Source organism: Perognathus longimembris, chromosome 1 (assembly GCF_023159225.1).
Source record: "Perognathus longimembris pacificus isolate PPM17 chromosome 1, ASM2315922v1, whole genome shotgun sequence".
In the NCBI taxonomy this organism is placed as follows: domain Eukaryota; kingdom Metazoa; phylum Chordata; class Mammalia; order Rodentia; family Heteromyidae; genus Perognathus; species Perognathus longimembris.
In genome coordinates this window covers 157009270-157032663 of record NC_063161.1, presented here as the reverse complement: position 1 = coordinate 157032663, position 23394 = coordinate 157009270, and the positions used below count along the sequence as shown (strand labels likewise).

At 55.5% G+C, this 23394-nt stretch overlaps 1 protein-coding gene across 2 annotated transcripts; it reads left to right on the top strand.

The window, feature by feature from the left end:
• Window positions 1–4618: 4618 nt before the first annotated feature.
• On the top strand, window positions 4619–22348 carry Kyat1 (kynurenine aminotransferase 1). Of its 2 annotated transcripts, XM_048344274.1 has the most exons (14): window positions 4619–4812; window positions 13054–13185; window positions 15967–16025; window positions 17128–17275; window positions 18181–18330; window positions 18419–18505; window positions 18633–18761; window positions 19310–19430; window positions 19768–19844; window positions 19966–20055; window positions 20168–20354; window positions 20435–20514; window positions 21703–21789; window positions 21883–22348. In XM_048344274.1, the coding sequence occupies exons 2-14, from the start codon at window positions 13090–13092 to the stop codon at window positions 21946–21948; spliced, it is 1377 nt and encodes a 458-aa protein (XP_048200231.1). In that variant the 5' UTR covers window positions 4619–4812; window positions 13054–13089; the 3' UTR covers window positions 21949–22348. The 2 variants fall into 2 exon arrangements, with proteins under 2 accessions (XP_048200231.1, XP_048200238.1); XM_048344281.1 differs by lacking the exon at window positions 13054–13185 and having other exon boundaries at window positions 4620–4812.
• Window positions 22349–23394: the final 1046 nt, after the last annotated feature.

The following is a 23394-nucleotide window of genomic DNA, read 5'->3' as shown; positions in this document are numbered from 1 at the left end:
AGCCTAGTGGCAAGAGTGCTTGTCTCTTATACTTGAAGCCCTGGGTTTGATTCCCCAGCACCACATATACAGAAAACGGCCAGAAGTGGCGCTGTGACTCAAGTGGCAGAGTGCTAGCCTTGAGCAAAAAGAAGCCAGGGACAGTGCTCAGGCCCTGAGTCCAAGGCCCAGGACTGGCAAAAAAAAAAGAAAAGAAAATGGAGGAGAAGGGAGGGAGGGAAACAAGCATGTTTCAGTGTTTGGGTTCCAAGGGATTGAAGATGTAAATATTATCTTACCACAGGTCATGGTAAAAGAAAATTGAAATCTCTGGGCTGATTGTTCAGTGCCTGCCACAATTCCTGTATCCCCCCTCCTTCTCAAAGCATAGGATCAGCTGTGACCTATACAGCTGTGGCTTTCTAGAACAGTCCCAAGCATGGCCACCCATGATGGAAAGAGCCACAGGTGTAGAGGCAGCTCTCTGACCAGGTTAAATGGTCCAGCGACTACCACAATAACCCTGTCACAAGGTCCAGTGAATGTCCTGGACTTGGGCCAGGGCTTCCCTTACTTTCTAGCACTGACTTCGCTATGGAAGCTCTTCCGCAGATCACTAGAGAGCAACTTCATGTTCCACTTTGTACACTCCGGGGTCAGTGAGTCTCCTGACCTCTCAGGGAGGAGGCAGGTCTTTCTTGTCATCAAGATCCCTGGCCTCTCACACAGCTCACAGGGCAGTACCCAGGACTGTAGCCCAGCTTCAGTTGTGATTATACCGAGGGTGTTTCTGCTCTGCCTCCTGAGCATTGGATTCAAGTCCTCAGCCCATAAGCGTGTGGGTGCAATCTTCTTCCAATGTGAGGTGCTTCCAAAGCTGCATCACAAAGTGCTATTCCTGTGCTGCACCTGTATATGACCTCGGCCAAGTCATTTCTTTTTTTTTTTTTTTGGCCAGTCCTGGGCCTTGAACTCAGGGCCTGAGCACTGTCCCTGGCTTCTTCTTGCTCAAGGCTAGCACTCTGCCACCTGAGCCACAGCGCCACTTCTGGCCATTTTCTGTATATGTGGTGCTGGGGAATCAAACCCAGGGCCTCATGTATACGAGGCAAGCACTCTTGCCACTAGGCCATATCCCCAGCCCAAGTCATTTCTTTTCTCTGGGACTCTTATTTTTTTTTTTAATCTCCTCAAGTAAGTAATACTTGTCTTCAAGCTACTAGGAGAATCAGAGAGGCCCAACTCTGTTTATCACACATGCAGCCATGTGCAGGAAATAAGCAGTTCCCGTGTCTCCCTCCGTCACCTTGAGCTGATACAGGTAAGCAGCCTGTCTGCTGCCCTACCACTTCCAAGTCCTAGATAGGGCTCTGCATAGAGCAGGCTCCTGGGCACAGGCTGCTGGGGGCAGGAAGAAGCTCCAACACAGGAGCTAACTCGGACCCCAGGCTTAGGAGAAGGGCTACAATGGCCTGGGGGCAGTTGAGCAGAGGATGGGGGGGGACGACCAGGATGAGCTGAGTGGCTGACCCTGCTGTCTTGGCAGGGTTACCCACCCCTGAGCAGAGTCCTGGCAGATGTCTTTGGCAAGCTACCAGGCCAGGAGTGACAGTAGGTGTCTATGGAGTCCTGTTCACAGCCTTCCAGGCCCTGATGAAGCAGAGAAGAGTGGGGTTTGTTGGGGGGGGGGCGTGTATTCAGGACTTGGTGACTCCAGCTGATCAGATCGACCTGTTTCCTTGCCTTGGAAAGCAGAGATCCTGTCATCTGTGCCCATATTGTATAAAAGGCAGACCTGGGACCCACTGGGCAATGGCCAGGATTTGTGCCCAGCCAGCTTGCCACATGAATTCTCTCCTGAAGCTCATCAGATGGGAGGGCTCCGACCTCATGGTTACCATGCCCTGTCCTCATCACACCCCACCCTGTCCTAGACACACCCAAAGACTAGGGAGGCAGGGTGGCAGGAAAGCCATCATCCCCAACCCTCCAGCACAAGTCATCTTGTCACCGGATGCAGGTTAAGGCTCGTGAAGTTTCCCTTTAAAAGTAGGGACTCTTGGGGCTGGGAATATGGCCTAGTGGTAAAGTCCTCATCTCGTATACATGAAGCCCTGGGTTCGATTCCTCAGCACCATATATATAGAAAAAGCCAGAAGTGGCGCTGTGGCTCAAGTCGCAGAGTGCTAGCCCTGAGCAAAAAGAAGCCAGGGGCTGGGGATATGGCCTAGTGGCAAGAGTGCCTGCCTCATATACATGAGGCCCTGGGTTCGATTCCTCAGCACCACATATACAGAAAATGGCCAGAAGTGGCGCTGTGGCTCAAGTGGCAGAGTGCTAGCCTTGAGCAAAAAAGAAGCCAGGGACAGGGCTCAGGCCCTGAGTTCAAGCCCCACGACTGGCTAAAAAAACAAAACAGACAAAAAAAGTAGGGACTCTTCACTTAAGGGTCTTTGACTTGGATCACAGAATTTCTGGACAAGTTATAATGGTAAGAAAATTCGCTGGGACTTTATTGAGTAAGCAAATAGGAGAGCAGACATGCAGACAAACAAGCATGCAGAAAAGTAGAGAACAGCTCTTGGGCTGTCAGGGGTATTAATATGGTAAAGGCAAGGGAGGTTGACTTAAAGAAAAGACAGTGAAATAGGGAGGCTGGGCCTAGCTGGTGCCATCTTGGTCACATGGTAGATAGGGAATTGTGGGTGTTTTTTGTTGTTGTTGTTGTTTTTTGGCCAGTCCTGGGCCTTGTACTCAGGGCCTGAGCACAGTCCCAGGCTTCTTTTTGCTCAAGGTTAGCACTCTGCCACACTTGAGCCACAGTGCCCCTTCTGGCCGTTTTCTATATATGTGGTGCTGGGGAATCAAACCCAGGGCTTCATGTATACGAGGCAAGCACTCTTGCCACTAGGCCATATCCCCAGCCCTAGGGAATTGTGTTTAACCACCAGCATCTTGTCTTCATGGTGGAGGCGGGGAAGTCCCACCTCCCAAGTGGTGGGATTGCCTGAATACCTAGAGGCAGGGACAGGAACTTGTACAATAGGTTACTGGACCTGCCAATCTCAGGTCAGGAACTCTCAAGCTCCCTGTGACCTTGACCCCTGACCTGACTCTGTTTAGGCCCAGACCATATCTCCTGTCTCTCCTCTGGCCACCAGAGCATCCCACTTCAGTTCTCCATTGGGGTTGATCTGGTTTATTGGTATTTTTCTGCTCTTTCCCACTCTCGTGGCTCAGTTCCCTAACAGTGTTGTGTACTCAAGGGGCTGTAGGCATTTATGACAGGAGTCCACTTGTAGAGCCAGAGTGAAGGACCAGAGTAACCCCATATTGTGCTAAGACCCCATTCTGTACCTGACTGACCTTACTGTAAGTCCTACCCCTCACCCCTCGCTTCCTGGTAAAGACCATATCTAATTGTGAGTGTGATTTCCAGTATCTAATCAAAACCCTGCCTTCCCCAAAGAATGTATAAAACAGCTGGAAGCCCTAGGCTCAGGCCCTCTTGGCGACATCAGTTTACTGAGTGCATGGAGGTATGAGCTAGCCCGAAATAAACGCCCTTTTCGCTCTTTGCATTGGTCTTGGTCTGTGGTGGTCTCTTAGGGGATCTGAACTTGAGCATTTCACACCCGCATTCACTGGCTTTCCAATAAAGACTCCCAATTTGACCTCTCAAAATGTGGCTTCTCGGTCGGTCTCCAGACCGAGTTACCTTTCTCTATCACTCTTGGTGCTAATTATTAACACTTTTTAAGTTCCTGGCTTTTGCTGACCATTGTGGGTCCACCCTTCAGTTGCATTTCTCTCCGGAAGCAATGAATCCTGTTGCTTCTCTTTGGAGCATAGATGGGTGCTTCTGTTTTGAACTACTTAAGTTTCTGAAACGCCTTCCCCAGGCCTCATTTCTTCAATTTATCCTGCCTCATTTGCCCTGAAAATGACTTTGGTCCATTAATCTTGCGGAAAGTGGACGGATGATTACCTCCTGCGTTTGCTTCGGACTTGAGCGTTTTGAATTGCCGGCAGCCATTTGCCCGGCCTCGCATTCCCGGGCTACTCTGCCTCCATCTGTCCCAGCCTTCCCTCCACAGCCACAGAAGACTCGGCCTTCACAAGGGAGGCGGGCAGGAGCCGGGACAGGGGGCACAAGGGAAGAGGAAGGGTCCCGGGACGCTAAAAGAAGGAAGCTGGGGGGGCGAAGCCAGCGGCGGAACCGGTGGGAGTGGGCGAGTGTGTGCGGAGGGACGCCGATTCGAGGGGGCACCTGGGCGGAAACTTTGGGGCGGGGCACGGGAGACGCTGGGGTGTCCCGGGGGGGGGCTCACGCGCCACGTCCCATGGTGCACCGGGGCGGCCGGGGACTACTGCACGGCGGGCAGGGCTCGCGTCGCCCGCGGACGTGGCCGGCCGGGGGCACCGAGTGGGAACCGTCAGGTGGCAGCTCGTGCCCCACGCCCCACTCACCAGGGCTCGCCGTGCACGGCCACCCCGGAAGGCCGTGCCGCCAGCGCCCCCTTTGGTTTGTCCCTCGCCGCACCACTGGGCGGGAAGGGGGGGGGGGCTCCGCTCCCGCCCCGGAAGTGACGTCACGATGGGCGTGGCGCGCGGCAGCCTGGCCTGGGCAGCCTCAGTGAACCCAGTCCCCTCTGCCCGCTTCTTCGTCTCTCAGCGCCATCTTGCTTGGGGGCGGAAGTAGTGCCGCCAGCGCCCGGCCTCTTAAAGGAACAGCGGCCCGAGCAAGGTGAAGGATGTGCTTGGCGTTGGGTCTGCGAAGGGGTCCGCGTTGAGCGCCCCGCGTGGCCGCTGCCTGGTCGCCCGTCCAGACCGGTAGGTACTGAGGACAGGGGCTCGGAGCTTGGTTGTGCCAGCGTCTTGGGTGCGTTCGGTGGGCGCTGCTCGAGTGTATTGTGTGGCTCCGTCGAACCTGTGAACGGTCCGGGGCCAAGTTGGCAAGTGCGGTGCGCGCCCTCGCCTTGGGACCCCGGGGCCGGCGCGCTCTGCACCCCATCCCCAGCTTCTCCCCCGCCCCCGCTACCTCCCCCCCGCCCTGCCCATCCCCCCCATCCCCTGCCTCCCCCGCTGCCCTGCCCATCCCCCCATCCACTGCTTCTCCCCCCCCCCTGCCCTGCCCATTCTCCCCCCCTCTACACACACCCTGCCCTCCCCGGCCCTGCCCCCTGGCCTTCCCCTGCTGCCCTGCCCCTGGCCCTGCCCTGCTCCCCTGCCCTGCCCCCCTCCCCTGCGCTGCCTATCCCACACACCACCCCCTGCCCTGCCCTCCCCGGCCCCCTGGCCTTCCCCCCCACCTGCCCTGCCCCTGCCCTGCCCTGCCCTCCCTGGGCTTTCTGTCCGTCTGGTAGCAGCTGGTGCCTGGCGCGGCCGGGATTGGAACTTGGTCCTGGAGCAGTCCTACATCTCCAGCCCCAGTTTCCATAGATCTTCCCGGGCCATCACAGTCAGGCTTACAGCAGTGATGGCAGTTAAACACTACATACTTTGGAGAACTTTGCGCATGTGTTCAGTGTGCACTGACACAGGACGACTTCCGAGATGCCTTAGGTGACAAAGAGAAAGAGCCAGAGAGAACAAACCCATGAGCTGCGCTGTTGTTTGTTGTTTGTGTGTGTTTACCTGTGGGTTTGTGAGCCAGCTGTCTGATCCAGTGCTGGCACCGGTGTTAACTGGTTGGCTTCACACACAGGAGAACTGGCATCCTGTTTCCCTGAAAGGGGGGAGGATTTTACTACCATGTGCCAATTATTCAAAATAAAAGAATGAAGTCCTCTGTTGAGCTAATAGCTAGTTTCAGCTTTCCTGCTGGAAGGTCTTGTTTCCCCTTATAATAGAAGAGGAGATCCCTCACAGGGATTAGGGAACTTTGCAGTGTCTCAGCCTGGAAGTAGAGGAGCTGTCATTGGACAGCTAGAGGATCTATACTAATGCGGGGCTCCTACCTCTCCCGTCTGAAACTCTTGTGTTGTCATTCGTGCATGGCTGCGGTGGCACCTGGCCCAAGACAGACATCTAGTTTGTGTTTGTTGACTGGACAAGTGGAACTGACAGGGAGACCTGAATGGTGACGTGCAAAGAGAGGGGACCAGAGCCCAGAATGAAAGTCCAAGCTACTGCCTGCCCTTTCTACCTTGAGACCACGATCCTGTCCTGTCCCAGCCTATGTCCTCTGGAAAGCCAACAACCACAATAACAGATAGTGACCGAGGGGCCGCATGCCATACATAGATCTCTCATACACAGCAGTCACATGTTAAGATGTGAAAGTGAGACCCAGAGTTGAGAAATTTGCCTAAAGCCAATTCCTGCTGAGTCTGGCCGTTTGTCACTCTGCAAAGGCTCGTGGAGCCCAGGGTCTCTCCCTCAGCTTCCTGGGGTCATCAGCATTCATGCTTTGGGGACCTACTGTGTGCTGGGAGGGCTGCCAGAGGCCGAGGATTCACACACAGATCCTATCCTGTGGGTGGAATGAGGGCAGCAAGCAACCAAATATGTTGTCCCCATGCTGAGGGTCTTGAAGACAAGAGGGGGCACAGAAGCACCCGGTATAGGCTGGGAAAATGGCTTAGTGATAGAATGCTTGTCTAGCATGGCATGAAGCCCTGGGTACCACATACACAGCAAAAGCTGGGAGTGGTGCTGTGGTTCAAGTGGTAGAGTGCTAGCCTTGAGCAGAGGAAGTTCAGGGACAATGCCCAGGCCTGAGTTCAAGCCTCAGGACTGGCAAAATAAATAAATAAATAAGCACCCAATGTGGAGTCAGAGAGGGCTTCTCCAGGAGAAGACTTTTAATCTGGGACTGAGAACTGCACATGTCTGGAAGGGCACACACTGAGGCTGCAGCTGATTCTCGCAGTCAGGGCTCCTGGGGCCCTGCCTTTGGCCACTAGAGGAGTGGGGGGCGTGGTGGGGCTGGGGGTGGGAGGGAAACATCTGATCAGAGCATGTGTGGGCTTGAGACCTTCAGTCCCACCTCTTACTTTTCTCCTGGATTGGGAGCCCTAGTAAGGGCTGCCCATGAGCTCCAACTTCCTCAGGGCCTCAAGCTCCTGGCTTGTAATCCAGGGTGGGGGTGTGAGTGTGTGACAGATCAGAGAAGAGATGAGAGCCATGACAAGGCCTTCCCTCCACCCTATCTCCCCCTTCCATCGGAGACCAGGGCGCAGTCCTTGGCACCCTGTCTCAGGGCCCGAGGCCCCCGCTGTCCTCAGCAGTTTTCACTGTCTAGGGTTCTCACGCTGCCTGTGGGCTGGGACACCTCGCTTCTGGGAGGACAGCTGACCCCTGACAGCTGGCCGGATCACCGGGGCTGTCACCCGAGCGAGTGGCTCCTCCCCTCCCCTCCAGCCCCAGCCCAGGTGGCCACCTCCCCTTGCTGGAGGGCACAGTCTCCTCCCTGAAAACTTACCCAGCCACACAGGTCCATGGTCCTCCCTCCTGGACGAGGCAACAGCGGTGAGCTCCCCGAATTCCTGTGTTCCCTGGCACTCTGACTTGGGGGTGAGTTGTTTACTTTGCTCAGAGCCTCAGATTCTGCACTTGGAGAATTGGTGGGATCTTTGCCCACGGCAGGCTGGCTTCTTGGATCTCTGTGGGGTTTTCATGTGAGAAGCTGTCCTTGGGGGGGATATTTTCATTTGGGATCAGTATTCTGTGCCGGGAGTTCAGGGATGTCTCACTAGGGACCCCATCAACCCTGCGGGAGGGAACCTTGCAGTGTTTTCCTCTCCTTTGCCAAGGCCAAGGTCAAGATGACTGGTCACATTCTGCACATTCATGAGGTGTCCTGAAGCCTTCAGTTCCTTTGGGGATAATCAAGGATTTTATTAGTTTACCCCAAATGTTCATTTTAGTGAACCATTCTTTTTTGCCCTGATGGAAAAAAAAATGGTGTGGATTTATTTATCTGACAAGACTATTTTGTCTTGTTACCGCAAGAAAAAAAATAAGATAAAATTGTATGCAGGTTTTTTGTTTTGTTTTGTTTTTTGCCAATCCTGGCACTTGAACCCAGGGCCTGAGCACTGTCCCTGGCTTCTTTTTGCTCAAGGCTAGCGCTCTACCTCTTGAGCCACAGCGCCACTTCCGGCCGTTTTCTATATATGTGGTGCTGAGGAATCGAACCTAGGGCTTCATGCACGCTAGGCAAGCACTCTACCACTAGGCCATGTTCCCAGCCCTGTGCGCAGTTTTGTGGTTTCAGGACAGTAGTTCATTGTCAGTGACAGGTTATTGCAGCTGAGAACCTATTGCATGCCTTTCTATATCAAAGTGGTTCTTTTGTTTGTTTTGTTTTGTTTTCGGTGGTGGGTCTAGAACTCTGGGCCCAGATGCTGCCCTTGAGCTCCTCAGCTCTCAGCCTCCTGAGTAGCTAGGCTTGCAGGCGTGACAGAGGCTAGGACACCCTGAGTGTGGAAAGCGTTTGGGCTTTGGGAAGAGCTGAGCAATACCTGAACCGGAGTGGGGGCCATCTGGGCCGAATCAGCTGTGTTCTGCTTTGGGGCCAAGTAGTACTGATTAGTAGTACTGATTGCCCAGCCCACATCTGTGCTCTTCTGCACAGAGGCCAATTATCTGGAGAGATAAGGCTTTGAGGTATGGAAAATGACAGTTCAGAAAGCCAGCTGGACTAGAAGGTGGAGGGTTCTTATCCCAAGTCTGCCTTCCTAGATACGGCTTGTGGGTGCTTAGGTAGGTGTTTGATGGGTGTTTCCAGATTGATGGGCACCTTGGGCATCTTCTCACAGTGGGCGGTCATCTGTTGCATCTCTGAGCCTGATCATTTAGTCTCAGGCTCCCTTTTACCTCTGTAAATGACAGGGGCGGACGTATTTCACAAGGTGCAAATTACACTGGATGGCTGCCCCAAGGCCCCTTTGCTCCTTGTCCCTCCCTCCGCTTCAGTCAGGGTCAGGTGAGTACCGAGGTGCTCTCCTGGGCCTCTCACCCACGACCCTAGGGAACAGAGGCTTCTGAGAGGTGGCCGGGGGGTTGGTAGGTAAAAATCTGTGCATTCAAGGGCTGGGGGTGTGGCTTAGCGGTAGAGTGCTTGCCTTGCGTGCATGAAGCCCTGGGTTTGATTTCCCCAGTACCACATACACAGGAAAAGCCAGAGGTGGACGCTGTGGCTCCAGAGGTAGAATCTGTGCATTCAAGAAGAAGCTAATCAGGAGGCTGAGATCTGAGAATCACTGTGCAAATCCAGCCCAGGCAGGAAAGTCTGTGAGACTCCTATCTCCACTTAACAACAACAACAACAAAAAACAGAAGTGAAGTTGTGACTCCAGTGGTAAAAAGCTAGTCTCTAATGATAAAAGCTAGGGACAGCACATGGGCCCCGAGTTCAGGCCCTAACACTGGCGCACAGGTGCACACGTGCGTGCGCGCGCACACACACACACACACACACACACACACACACACACGAGCCGACACGGAGGCTACAGTGCAGAACATACATGCAGACCAGGTCCAAAGGCTAGGCTCTGTCAGGAGTCTATGCCCTTTGTCCACCGTCAACAGAGGCTGCCAGGACAAGTAGGTGCAACGGGGCCCCCAGGGTGCAGGAACTCATCTGAGGTCAGCACCGAAGGGGCGGGGGTTTGGTCACTGAAGCACTCCAGGTATCCAGGGGTCACCCCTATGCCTGGTGGCCAGGCTGGTGATCACGATCTGCCCAGGCTGGTGGAGGGAGGTGTGTGGGGGTCGGGCCCTGGCTTGACATCACTAAGTGCCAGCTCTCTTTGCCGTCTGGGAGGCTGAAGGCCGGGCCTCTTTGAGGCTGCCTACAGCCTGGAGCTGCCACGCTGCCGTGCTTTCAAAGGCTTTGTTTCTTCCCTTTTCGAACTAGTTCCTGGGCTTGAACCCAGGGCTTCTCGGGGCTTACTTGTTTAGCTGTCACTCTTTTATTTAAGCCACATCTCTTGCTCTGTTTTGTGCTGGATTGATTGATTTGTTTGTTTTGCTGTTTATTTTGGAGTCAGAGTCTCAAGGACTTTCCTGCCCAACTTGGCCCCCAACTGTGATGCCCTGGATCTCAGTTCTGAGTAGGTAGGGTCACAGCCGTGAGCTGTGAGAGCTGAGGATCTCGGTTCAAAGCGAGCCTGGGCAGGAAAATCTGTGAGACTGTTATCTCCAATTAACCACCCGAAAACCAGAAAGTGCTGTGGCTCAAATGGTAGAGTGCTCGCCTTGAGCTGAAGAGCTCAGGGACAGTGCCCAGGTCCAGAGTTCAAGCCCCACAATTGGCTAAATAAACTAATGAATTAATTAAAATAAAGAAATAAGTTCTCTAGTTTATGCCTGTGCTGTGATCCTCCTATTTTTACTTCCTACGTCACTGGATAACAGGCTCCATTTACGACACTCAGCGTATTAGTTGAGATGGGCGTCTCATGAAGCCTTATTGGTTGTGATGGGCGGGGAGGCATCTCATGAAACTGCTTTACTTTTCCAGGGTATTATTCATGTTAAGCAAGTACTCTACCAACTGCAGCCTCACAAACTCATTAAAAATCATTAGGAAGTGGAGGAGTTCGGGGGGGAGAGTGCCAGCCAGTGAGCCAACGCATCGCATTCCAAGTTGGAGTCTCAGACAAAAAAAAAAATGATCATGGTGCTTAGAAGCCAGGTGCTGGTGGCTCAGGTCTGCAGTCCCAGCTATTCAGCAGGCTCAGATCTGAGGATCATGGTTTGGAACCAGCCCAGGCAACAAAGTCCGTGAGACTCTCACCTGTAAATAACTGGCAAGCAGCAAGACGTAAAGCTTTGGCTCAAGTGGTAGCATGACAGCCTAAAGTGAAAACGCCAGGCAAGATGAAGGCCCTGAGTTCAACTCCCAGTATTGGTAAACACGCGCGCACACACACACACACACACACACACAAATGAAGTTTGGGTTGATAAATTCCTAAGCCAGTGTTAGTAACTGATTGACTCTCTCCTTTTTTAGTTAAGTTACTCTATTGTTATTATAGAGATGATGTACAGAGGGATTACAATTACATGAGCCAGGTAATGAGTACATTTCCTTTCTTAGAGTGTTTTCCGTTCCCTCGTTCTCTCCCAGTCCCTCCCTCCCTCTCATCTCCCTCCACACACGAGTTGTATTGTTCACTTTCGTCGATGTCCAATGAGCTTCACTGCTGCACTTTATTGCCCTTTTTCCCTCGAGTTCGGTGCCCCCCACCCTCCCCAAAACATACATGTGAATAGCCATGCATAGGGAAAAGAAGACAGAATCATCAAAAAATAAAAACAAAAGTATTTTGTTTCCATATCCTGGACTTTGTTTCAGTATGTGTATTACTTTATGTAAATATGAAGAGGCACTCAGGCATTGTGCCTTTGTATTTCTCTCCTAAATGTATCCAGGATCCTGTATAATCTGTCATATCCCAGTCCATTTTAGATCTAACTTCCATATATCAGACAGAACACGTCCCGTTTGTCCCTCTGAGCTTGGCTTACTTCATTTAACACGATTTGCTCTAGTTCTATCCATTTCCCTGCAGATGACTTTATTTTATCCTTTCTAATGGCCGTGTAAAATTCCACATTTCTTGGATCCACTCATCTCTTGTGGGGCAGCTGGGCTGTTTGCAGCGGTGAACCTGGATGTGCAGGTGTTCCCATCCTAGCCTGGCTCGTGATGTTCGGGGTAGATGCCTCGGAGTGATATGGCTAATGATTGACAGAATCTCTTGAAACATTGTTCTGCACAAGCATAACTACGGAATCAAGCAGCAGTCTCTGCTTTACATAATTCTGATGGCTGCAGGTTTGCCTAATGGAGGTTTAGTTAATTAATACCAATCCCCTGATGAGATGTGACCCTGTCACATTAACTTCAAGTGTTTATGTAAGGTGTATTTTTTTTTTTTAATGCCTGTCCTGGGACTTGAACTCTGAGCCTGGGCGCTGTCTGTCCCTGAGCTTTTGTGCTGAAGGCTAGTGCTCTACCACTTGAGTCACATCTCCACTACCTGCTTTTTTTTTTTTTTTGCCAGTCCTAGGGCTTGAACTCAGGGCCTGGGCCACTTCCTGCTTTTTATAGTTCACCGGAGATAAGAGTCTCACAGACTTTCCTGCCTGGGCTGGCTTTGAACCTCAGTCTCCCCCCCCCCCCCCCGCCCTTGTATTTTGTATATTGAATAAATCAAGTACTTACAGTAGGAATGTGTGAACGAACGTCAGCTCTGTGGGGTCTCTTCCAGTGTTCTTCTGTCCCTTGTATTTCTCTTCATTCGGTGGTGTCAGCTGTTAAGTGCACTTAAAAAAAAAAAAAAAGATGCCAGTTCCGGGACTTGACTCAGAGCCTGGGTGCTGTTCTTGAACTCTTTTTTTTTTTTTTTGGCCAGTCCTGGGCCTTGGACTCAGGGCCTGAGCACTGTCCCTGGCTTCTTCCCGCTCAAGGCTAGCACTCTGCCTCTTGAGCCACAGCGCCGCTTCTGGCCGTTTTCTGTATATGTGGTGCTGGGGAATCGAACCTAGGGCCTCATGTATCCGAGGCAGGCACTCTTGCCACTAGGCTATATCCCCAGCCCCTCTTGAACTCTTTTGCTCTACCATTTGAGCCACAGCTCTACGTCCAGCTTTTTGGTTGTTAATTGGAAAGAAGTCTCGTGGACTTTCCTGTCTGGACTGGTTTTGAATTGTGATCCTCAGATCTGGGTCTCCCGAGTAGCTGGGATTACAGGTGTGAGCCACCGGTGTCTGGCCGTTAGGACTGTGGCAGGCGGTGGGTGTTTCCATAGTTGGACCATGATGTTGAGATGGTGCCGTCACTGATGTTAGCATCCCTCAGTGCTTCTCGCTGGGTCCTTTTGTTCTCGGACAGCGGGATCATCTACGTTTTTCCTGTGTGTGTGTGTGCGCGCGCACACGTGCACGTGTGTGCAAGGAGTGACTGGAACAATCATGCATTCAAGTGTCTGGTACCTGCCTGGCGCAGTGACAGGCTGCTGTGGTTAGAACTGGGGGTGGCAGGGGACTTGGGTCCTAGCTTGGTGTCATTTCCTGGCTCAGGCTCTCTGCCCTTCTCCTCTGCCCCTGGAGGGGAAGGCAGGGCGCCCCCCTGTGGATCTAGGAGGCATGTTCAGGAGTGCAGCAGCCATCTCTGCGCACCTGGTGGGGCCACTCTGGGGGAAGAAGGTCGGAGCCTCGCTCTCCCGGTGCTTGCATCAGACTGTAAGTGCCCCACCCAGCCCTATCCCACCTGGTGGCTTGGGGATTGGGGATCCGGGTGACTGCCTGGGTCCTGGCTTGGTTCGCTGCATGAGCCCGCCTGACCCCACCCTTGCCTCGCCTCTCTGTTCCGGATCGGGAACACCTCTGCTTCGGGAATGATCAGCTTGGGTGCTGCTCCTGTCTCCCGGCCTCCCCACGCCCAGCCCGGCCCCTGTTCACCACTTGTGCATTAACACAAGAGCAGGCGCCTCCCCATCCAGCCAAGCTCCGCCTGCCCTGGCTGAGGGTCACTCTTGAGCCACGCGAGTGTCCGGAGACATCAAGTTAACTGGATGCTGTAGATTGTCAAGACACCTGGGTTCAAAGAAGGTGTAAGATGAAAAAAGAAAAATAAAAGGGCTGGGAATGTGGCTCAGTGGTGGAGCGCTCGCCTAGCATGCATGAAGCCCTGGGTTCGATTTCCTCAGCACCACGTACACAGAAAAAACGGAACTGATGCTGTGGCTCAAGTGGCAGAGTGCTAGGCTTGAGCAAAAAGAAGCCAGGGACAGTGCTCAAGCCCCAAGTTCAAGCCCCAGGACAGGCAAAAAAAAAAAAAAAGCATACATATCAGAATCAATCGAATAAGATGGGCTACTCTGAAGTGGAGACATGAGGATTGTGATTTCAGGCCAGGCAAAAGTTAACAAGATTTTTTTGTTCAAGGCCAGCCTTGAATTAAAAAAAAAACTAAATCCAGTTTGCTTAAACTAAGAAAGCCAGAAGTTTGAGATGCTATACGAAAAATACATTGGGGGAAAAAATGCCCGGCGTTGTGACTCAGTGTGAGGCCCCGAGTTCATTCTACAGCATGGAGGAGGGGAACATTGAGGCAGGGTTCCGGGGCCCCCACACGAGCCACAGCCCCCCTGACAGGGTCGTGGCTGGCTTCTGCTCTGACCACCCCGGCAGGGCTCTGAGCCTCCGCGAGCCCCTGAACTCGCCGGCCGCCGGCGGCACCTCTGCTGGCTGCTGTGGGCCCCAGCAGGTTCTGCCTCCTGGCCGGGGCTCAACCTCAGCACCGAGCTGCCAGCATGGTAGAGACCCGGCTCTGCCACCTGCTTGCCACCCGGGGCTACTAACCAGCCCGCTGGAGCTGAGCCCCAAGGGACCACAAGCCCCGGGTTCAAGCCCAGAGGAGCCCAGTTCCCTCCCTGCCCACTGTCAGCAGCTGAGGCAGGCGCGGTGGTCTCTGTGTCCCTGTGGATGGGGGTGGGGACCTCGAGACCCTTCCAGGCCTGAGTGACTTCCTCTTCCTCCTCCTCCTCCTCCTCCTCCCCCTCCTCCTCCCCCTCCTCCTCCTCCTCCTCCCTCCTCTTCCTCCTCCTCCTCCCTCTTCCTCCTCCTCCCCCTCCTCCTCCTCCCCCTCCCCCTCCTCCTCCCCCTCCTCCTCCCCCTCCTCCTCCTCCTCCCTCCTCTTCCTCCTCCTCTCCCTCCTCCTCCTCCCTCTTCCTCCTCCTCCTCCTCTTCCTCCTCCTCCTCCTCCCTCTTCCTCCCCCTCCTCCTCCCCCTCCCCCTCCTCCTCCCCCTCCTCCTCCCCCTCCTCCTCCTCCTCCTCCTCCCTCCTCTTCCTCCTCCTCTCCCTCCTCCTCCTCCCTCTTCCTCCTCCTCCCACTCCTCCTCCTCCCCCTCCTCCCCCCTCCCCCTCCCCCTCCTCCTCCCCCTCCTCCTCCCCCTCCTCCTCCTCCTCCCTCCTCTTCCTCCTCCTCTCCCTCCTCCTCCTCCTCCTCCCTCTTCCTCCCCCTCCTCTCCCCCTCCTCCTCCTCCTCTCCCTCCTCCTCCTCCCCCTCCTCCTCCCCCTCCTCCTCCTCCCCCCTCCTCCTCCTCCTCTCCCTCCTCCTCCTCCCCCTCCTCCTCCTCCCTCCTCTTCCTCCTCCTCCTCCCTCCTCCTCCTCCTCTCCCTCCTCCTCCTCCTCCTCCTCTCCCTCCTCCCCCTCCTCCTCCTCCTCCCCCTCCTCCTCCTCCTCTCCCTCCTCCTCCTCCCCCTCCTCCTCCTCCCTCTTCCTCCCCCCCTCCTCCTCCCCCTCCTCCCCCTCCTCCACCTCCTCTCCCTCCTCCTCCTCCTCCTCTCCCTCCTCCTCCTCCTCCCTCCTCTTCCTCCTCCTCCTCCCTCCTCCTCTCCCTCCTCCTCCTCCTCTCCCTTCTCCCCCTCCTCCTCCCCCTCCCCCTCCTCCTCCTCCCCCTCCTCCTCCTCCGTCTTCCTCCCCCTCCTCCTCCTCCCCCTCCTCCCCCTCCTCCTCCCCCTCCCCCTCCCCTCCCCCTCCCCCTCCCCCTCCTCCTCCTCCTCCTCCCCAGAGTCACACCTCAGCCTGGGTCAGAGGGTCCCAAGGTTGGTGAGTTTGTCATGTGACCTTGAACAGGTCACCCTCCCCCCCTCTCTTTCTCTCAACTGTTAAGTGTGCCCAGCCAGGTCACCTGAGAATTCAACAGAGGAGCCTGGGAAGGGCTCCCCAAGTGGAAGGTGCTGCTGTCCCTGGCGCCATGGTCCTGTCCCGTCCCCCCCCCCACACACACAGAGTGGAATCTCTTCCTCTGCCCTCAGCCCCTCCTGGGTGGCACTGTATGGGGGCTGGTGGACCCCGTGTGCACAGCAGCGGGAGGCGGGGGGAGGGGGAGGGGCGAGCCCGGCGGGGCTGGCGCCTGCCAGGATGTGTGAACGTGGAGGAAGGGGAGGGAGGCTCCCTGGAGCTTGGCTGACAGCGGCTGCTGGGCCACCCTGACCCTGGCCTTCACTCTCTCCAGCTCACCATGGCCAAGCGACTGCAGGCCCACCGCCTGGACGGCATTGACCACAACCCCTGGTGAGATGCTGGCGGGCTTGGGAGGAATATGGGCGGCCCCTCAGCCGTGGGCTCACCGTCCCTGCCCTGCAGTGGCTTAGTAGCACCCAGGCTGGGCAGAGACAGCCCGAGCCAGCACAGGCAAGACTCAAGGGAACAAGCTGTCCCCAGGCCCCACTTGAGCTTGCTGGGCTGTGACGCTGAGACGTAACCATAACTCACCTGGTCGAGCCTCGGCTCCCCAGCTCCAATGCCGGCAGTGCTGCCTCCACGGGAGGCCTTGGGAGGACGGGGGGAGGGGGGTTGGGGGGGGGCGGGTAAGTGCGTGAGTAGCACCAATGTGGGGGCTCACACCCCTAATCCTAGCTACTCAGGCTGAGATCTCAGGATCAGAGATTGAAGCTAGTTCCCAGCTAGTCCCTGGCAGGAAAGGCCGCCATGCTACTCCAGTCTCCAGTTAACTACCAGAAGTGGAGCTGTGGCTCAAGTGGTAGAACACCAGCCTTGAGCACACACACACACACACACACACACACATTTGGACTTGTTTAGAAGGTGAAAGGATTTTCTTTTTTTTAATTTTTTATTGCTTGAGGGCAGCAAAAGGGACCAGTAGGACCAATAATTACTTTTAAAAAATTTTAATTGTATTGTCAAGATGATGTACAGAGGGGTTATAATTACACGCGCAAGTTAGTGAGTACATTTCTTGTCATGCTTGTTCCCCCCCGCCATATTTTTCCTTTGTTACTCATGATATGGTACATGCAGTGGAGAGATGTATAAGAAAGACTTCGTGCTAGGAAAAAAATTCATGAGGTGGTCAGCAGGAGTTTTTGAATGGAGAATGAGCTGGCTAGGGCGTGGTTCTGTGGCGGAGACTTGTCTGGCCTGCTTAAAGCCCTGGGTTCCATTTCCTGCGTGATGGAGATAAAAATGAAGGAGTAGCTGAAGCAGGTTAGAACACGCAGCAGGAGGTGGCCGCCAGAAAGACACTCTGGCTTCTTGTGGCCCAAGAGGTCTGCAATGCTCTGGGCTGTCCCGTCAGTCGGTCCGTGACGGCCCCGATACCTGGCTCACCTCAGCTAAAAGCGTGGTGACTTAACTTTGTGTTCGTTCCCAGGGTGGAATTTACTAGATTGGCCAATCAGTACGATGTCGTCAACTTGGGCCAGGGCTTTCCCGACTTCTCGCCCCCAGACTTTGCTGTGGAAGCTTTTCAGCAGGCCACCAGCGGGGATTCAATGCTCAACCAGTACACCATGGCGTTTGTGAGTCTCCCCGCTTCTCCCGGCGCCCCTGAGGAAGAACAGGGTGCCACAGGCGTCGGGGCTCAGGGGGAACAGCACCTGGGGAGTGGAGGCTGATGGAAGCTGAGGGTTTACTGAGGGTCTCCTCTGCCCCAGGCGCCGTGGGGAGGTCAGTCAGGAATGAGTCTTGACCCGCCTAGCTCGTCCATGCTGACAGGGGTGGAACAAGGGGCCGGAAGGGCCAAATGGAACGTGGGGAAGGAAAGTGAGGAGAGCCAGGAGCCACCCCCCCATCCCCCCCCACCCCCCCCACCCCCCCCCGCAGTCGGCAGTGGCCTCTGGGCTTGTTGGGAAGATTGTTTATCTGAAGGGTTTTTTTTTTTTTTGTTCTTGTTGTTTTGTCAGCCATGGGGCTTGAACTCAGGGCCTGGGTGCTGTCCCTGAGCTCTTTTGCCTGGGCTGCCTTTGAACCACCGTCCTCAGACCTCAGCCTCCAGAGTAGCTAGGATGACAGATGTGAGCCAGCAGTGCCTGGCTCCCTGAGACTCTTATCTCCAATAAACTACTCAGAAAAAGCTGGAAGTGGCGCTGTAGCTTAAGTGGTAGAGCGCCAGCCTTGAGCAAAAAGCAGCTCAGGGACTGAGCCCAGGCCCTGAGTTCAAGCCCCAGGACCAGCACTAAGAAAAGCATGTCATGCACACTTTGCATTGCTGGGGATTGAACCTAGGGCCTGGAACATGCTAAGCGTGGTTCTACCCTGGAGCTCCTGGGCACAGGCTGCTGGGGGGCGGGGAACGGCTCAGACACAGGAGCTGACTGGGGCCCCAGGGTTAGTGGAGGGAAGGCTCTCCAGCGGCCTGGGGCAGTTGAGCAGAGGTTGGGGGGGAGCAGGATGAGCTGGACAGCTGACCCTGCCGTCCTGGCAGGGTTACCCACCCCTGACCAGGATCTTGGCAGATTTCTTTGGCAAGCTGCTGGGCCAGGAGTTGGACCCGCTCACGAATGTGCTGGTGACGGTGGGCGCCTATGGAGCCCTGTTCACAGCCTTCCAGGCGCTGGTGGACGAAGGGGACGAGGTGAGTGGGGGGGGGGGGGTGTCTTGATCTGGGTGGGGTGGGTGGATCCCAGAATCGCCCTCCCCAGCTGACCCGACCCTTGCTCCAGGTCATCATCATTGAACCCTTCTTTGACTGTTACGAGCCCATGACACGGATGGCCGGGGGTCGCCCTGTGTTTGTGTCCCTGAAACCGGTGAGAGTGCCAGGTGGGGCCTGGGAGAGCCGAGCGACCCACGGAGGTGGGGGGAAGGGGGCTGAGCCGGGCCATGGACTGGGAGGAGCCAGGGTGGGTGTGACCCGCCTCCCACCTCCTCCCGCAGAGCCACGCCCCCGAGGGGGCGCTGAAATCCAGCAGTGACTGGCGCCTGGACCCCACGGAGCTGGCCAGCAAGTTCACCTCCCGTACCAAAGCTCTGATCCTCAATACACCCAACAACCCCCTGGGAAAGGTACCCGGGAGAACTCAGACAAGCACCCTGCAGACGGGGGCTCCCTTCGTCGCCCTGGCTGGTCCTTGCTGGGGCCTCAGTTTATCTGGGAAGTGGGAGGGCTGCACACTTAGCGTTCCCGAGGCCCGAGGCAGGAACCCCTCTAACACCTCTCAGTGGCTTTGGATCCCTTTTTCTCCCCCAGTCATGGGGCTGGAATTTAGGGCTTCGGTGCTGTCCTTTACCTTTTTTTTTTTTTTTACTCAAGGCTAGCACCCTACTATTCAAGCCACAACTTTTCTTTCAGCTTTTTGGTGGGGAATGGGAGATAAGAGTCTCATGGACTTTCCTGCCTGGGCTGGCTTCAAACTGCAGTCCTCGGAGCTCAGCCTCCTGAGTAGCTAGGAGGGCGAGTGCGAGCCACGGTGACCAGCCGCTTTGCTCTTTGTAACGTAAGACTTGGGAACAGGCCCGGCTTCCCAGGTCCTGCGGTGGCAGTTCAAGAGGCCCCCAGGTCAGCCACGGGCCGGCAGTGCCACTACAGGCCCGGGCCCTTGGGGATCCCACAGGTGTTCTCGAAGGCGGAGCTGGAGCTGGTGGCCAGCCTGTGCCAGCAGCACGACGTGCTGTGCATCTCGGACGAGGTCTACCAATGGCTGGTCTACGATGAGCACCAGCACGTCAGCATTGGTGAGCCACGCCACGGGCCTGCCCCGGCATGCCGGGGCTGGAGGCGGGGGGCCTGGGCCTCGCCATGAAAACCCAGGGCCAGGGGGCTATGCGGTTGGTGCTGATGCCCCTCCCTGAATCAGGAGCCAAGCGGCATCTGCCTCCCGTGGTTGTCATAAGCTTGAGAGCAAACAGTCGCTACCAGCAGCCTGGCAGGTTCCGAGTCCATGGAGCCCACAGCTCTGCCCTGGTCCTCCCTTCCTGCCCTTCTCCCCTCACCCCCATCCATCCCCGGGGCCCAGGCTGCCCCTCCCGCCCTTCCTCATCTCAGCAGTGTGCTCTCTTTGCCCTTGGACAGCCAGCCTCCCTGGCATGTGGGAACGGACGCTGACCATCGGCAGCGCAGGCAAAACCTTTAGTGCCACAGGCTGGAAGGTGAGCGGGGCACCGCGGGGCTGCCCTCCCTCCTCCCTGTGCCAGCAGGAGATGGCAGCCAGGGACCTGGGCAAGGCCTTGGCCCGGCCTCAGCGTCTCACCCCCCTTGGTCCTGGTCCAGGTAGGCTGGGTCTTGGGTCCGGACCATATCATGAAGCACTTGAGGACTGTGCACCAGAACTCTATCTACCACTGTCCCACGCAGACCCAGGTGAGCAGCACGGGGTCGCGGGGAGGAGCCAGGCAGAGAGACAGCAGAACCCAGGTTGGAGCCCGGGTAGGGACGCCGCTGACCTGTCTCCTTGTGTATCCACCCTGCTCAGGTTGCAGTGGCCAAGAGCTTTGAGCGGGAGCTGAGGCACCGGGGGCAACCCAGCAGCTACTTCGTGCAGCTTCCCCAGGCCATGCAGCACAACCGGGACCACATGATCCGCAGCCTGCGGTCAGTGGGCCTGGACCCCATCCTTTCCCAGGGCAGCTACTTCCTCATCACCGACATCCTGCAGATCAGTGAGTGAACCGCCCGCACTGCTCTCAGGCCGGGTGGCTTTCGGAGCCGCTGAGGGCTCAGCCTGACTTCTGTCCCCCAGAGAACAAGATGCCCGACTTGCCTGGTGCTGCGGACGAGCCCTATGACAGCCGCTTTGTCAAATGGATGATCAAGAACAAGGTGCGCCGGGCCTCGGCCGTGCTGCTTGCTTGTTGTTTTGTTTTGTTTTTTTGCCAGTCCTGGGGCTTGGACTCAGGGCCTGAGCACTGTCCCTGGCTTCTTTTTGCTCAAGGCTAGCACTCTGTGACTTGAGCCATAGCGCCATTTCTGGCCATTTTCTATATATGTGGTGCTGGGGAATTGAACCCAGGGCTTCATGTATACAAGGCAAGCACTCTTGCCACTAGGCCATATCCCCAGCCCCCGTGCTGCTTGCTCGTGGCCGCACAGGCTGTGCACTGATGGGTGATGTCCAGCTAAGGAGATGCCAGTAGAGCCTGCTGTGGACCATGGTACAGTTTAGATACAGTCAAACACAGGGGAAGAGGCTGGCGCCAGTGGCTCACGCCTGTAATCCTAGTTACTCAGGAAGCCGAGATCTGATGATCACAATTCAAAGCCAGCCCTAGTAGGAAAGTCCACGAGACCCTTATTTCCAACTAAACACCAAAAAACCAGAAGTAGAGTTGCGGCTCAGTGGTAGAACATTAATTAGCCTTGGGTGAAAAAACCAAGTGAGGGCACAAATCCCTGAGCTGAAGCCCCAGTACTGGCACAAAACAAGGAACAAAAGAGAAAACATTGCTAATTTGCATAAATGTACCTTATTGGCTGGCGGGAATTCCCGCCCCTCTGGGGGCCTCAGCCTGTCATCTACAGCTAATGGCCCATCCATCTCTCTGAGGTCCACCAGCTCACCAGACTCTAAGGTTTATTTATTTATTTATTTTGGCCAGTCCTGGGCCTTGGACTCAGGGCCTGAGCACTGTCCCTGGCTTCTTCCCGCTCAAGGCTAGCACTCTGCCACCTGAGCCACAGCACCACTACTGGCCGTTTTCCATATATGTGGTGCTGGGGAATCGAACTGAGAGCTTCACGTATAGGAGGCAAGTGCTCTTGCCACTAGGCCATATTCCCAGCCCTAAGGTTTATTTCTTCTCGGGCTTTGCCCTGGCCTGCTGAGTGGTCCATCCCCTCCTGCTGTCCATCTCTCCCTTTAGCAGCAGGGACCTGGTATAACGTCCTGGGGGTCCCTTCTCTGAGCTGATATCGATACATCATTTAGGGGATGCACTGGAACCAGCATTCCTTGCCATCCTCCCTGGGAGCTGTCTGTCTCCTAGCCTCGTCTTCCTCTTCCTCCCCCAGGGCCTGGTGGCCATCCCGGTCTCCATCTTCTACAGTGTGCCACATCAGAAGGACTTTGACCACTATATCCGCTTCTGCTTTGTGAAGGTAAGGGAAGGCTGCCCGCGGTGGGGAGAGCCCGCCTGAGCCTCAGCAGGCAGCAAGGCAGGGAAGAGGACCGACTGGTGTGTGTCTGCACAGAACGAAGACACACTCCGGGCCATGGACGAGAAGCTGCAGAAGTGGAAGGCAGAGCTCAAGCCCTAATGCCACCTGCCTGCTGCCTGGCTTTATCCTGCTTCTCCCCAGTCTCCCCCTGCAGGATGGGACTTGGGGTGTCAGGGAGGAGCTCCCCTTTTGCAGGAGACTCAGGAGGCCCCTCCCATAGTGCCTGACTCCTGACTCAAAGTTGAAGGAGGCCCTGCTTTAGCCTCCTCCTGTCATCCTGTTTACTGGGTTGTAGGGCTGTCTCTCTTGGTGTTCAGTCTCCGCTGGGACAGAAAGGGCAGAGTGCCAGGTCTGAGTTTCCAGCCCTGCCCCTGTCCTGGCCCCGGCGCTCAGGGTCATGAGGGTCAGCGCCATCTCTCCGCATCTTGTCTGGCCCTCGGGGTGCTGACCTCAGGATTAAGTCCTTTTACCCATAATAAAGGCTTAAGTTATGGAAACTCTGGTTGGCTGTCTTTCTCTATTTCAAACGCTGGTATTGAAGGCCATCGATTGGAGCGTGGTCACAGTGGGAGAGACTTGAAAAGGCACTGGGCTCACTGTGAGATCTCCAGCAGGAGATGGGGGTGCCCGCTGCAGGAGCTGGCTGGGTGCGCTGGGCTCCAGCCATGGTGTCTGTGTGCAGGGATGTCGGGCACACCTCCGTCAGGAAGGAGAACAGTATGGTGTGGCCAGGCTGGTGGGGAGCGCCAGCGTCTCCCCTGTCATGGACCAGAGGAGCTCTGTGTGGCATCCACGTGGCCTGTGGACCGGCGTGCGATCCCAGCAGCCACAAGCTCCAGGGAAGGGTCTCGAGAGGAAGGAAATGTGTACAAAGCCACCCCTCTGCAAAAGGCAGAGTGTGTGTTCTGCTGGAAAGCCAGGGTACTCCCTGAGCGCATTAAAAAGGTCCCTGTGCTCAATCCAGAGAGCTGACGGGAACATTCAGTGCAATAAAAATATATATTGGGTCTTTGCTGGTACAGAACTCAAATGTGGAATTTCTTGAGTGCTGGGAGGTTTTTTTCTGGCCAGGCATTGTGGCTCACGTCTATAATCCTAGCTACTCGGGAGGCTGAGATCTGAGGATGGTGGTTTGAAGCCAGCCCAGATAGGAAATTCCAAGATACTCCAGTTAACCACAAAAAAAGTCAGAAGCAGAGCTGTGGATCAAGTGGTCCAGTGCCAGCCTTGAGCAGAAATTTGAGCAGAAATGCTAGACAAAGCCCAGGCCCCAGGACTGGCACACACGAAAAAAGATACTTTGTACTTGGAATTAAAAGATCAGACTTTTTCTGCCAGATCTGCTTCACCTCTTTCTTAGACTAAGTACAATCACAAACCTAAAGATTTTGGGGGGGAGAGGGAGGAGAAAGTAGAGGGTGATATTGGTGTTTGAACTCACCCTGGGCTTGCATAATCAGTAGGTACTCTACCACTTGAGCCATACTTCCAGTCTGGCTTCATACTGGTTGTTTTAGAGGTGGAGTTTCAGACTTTTCTGCCCGT

Coding starts and splice junctions, on each gene's coding strand:
- Kyat1 (XM_048344274.1), top strand. CDS start 13,090: ATGTTCAGGAGTGCAGCAGCCATCTCTGCGCACCTGGTGGGGCCACTC. Junction 17,276..18,180: donor ACCAGTACACCATGGCGTTT/GTGAGTCTCCCC, acceptor CCGTCCTGGCAG/GGTTACCCACCCCTGACCAG. Junction 18,506..18,632: donor TGTTTGTGTCCCTGAAACCG/GTGAGAGTGCCA, acceptor CTCCTCCCGCAG/AGCCACGCCCCCGAGGGGGC.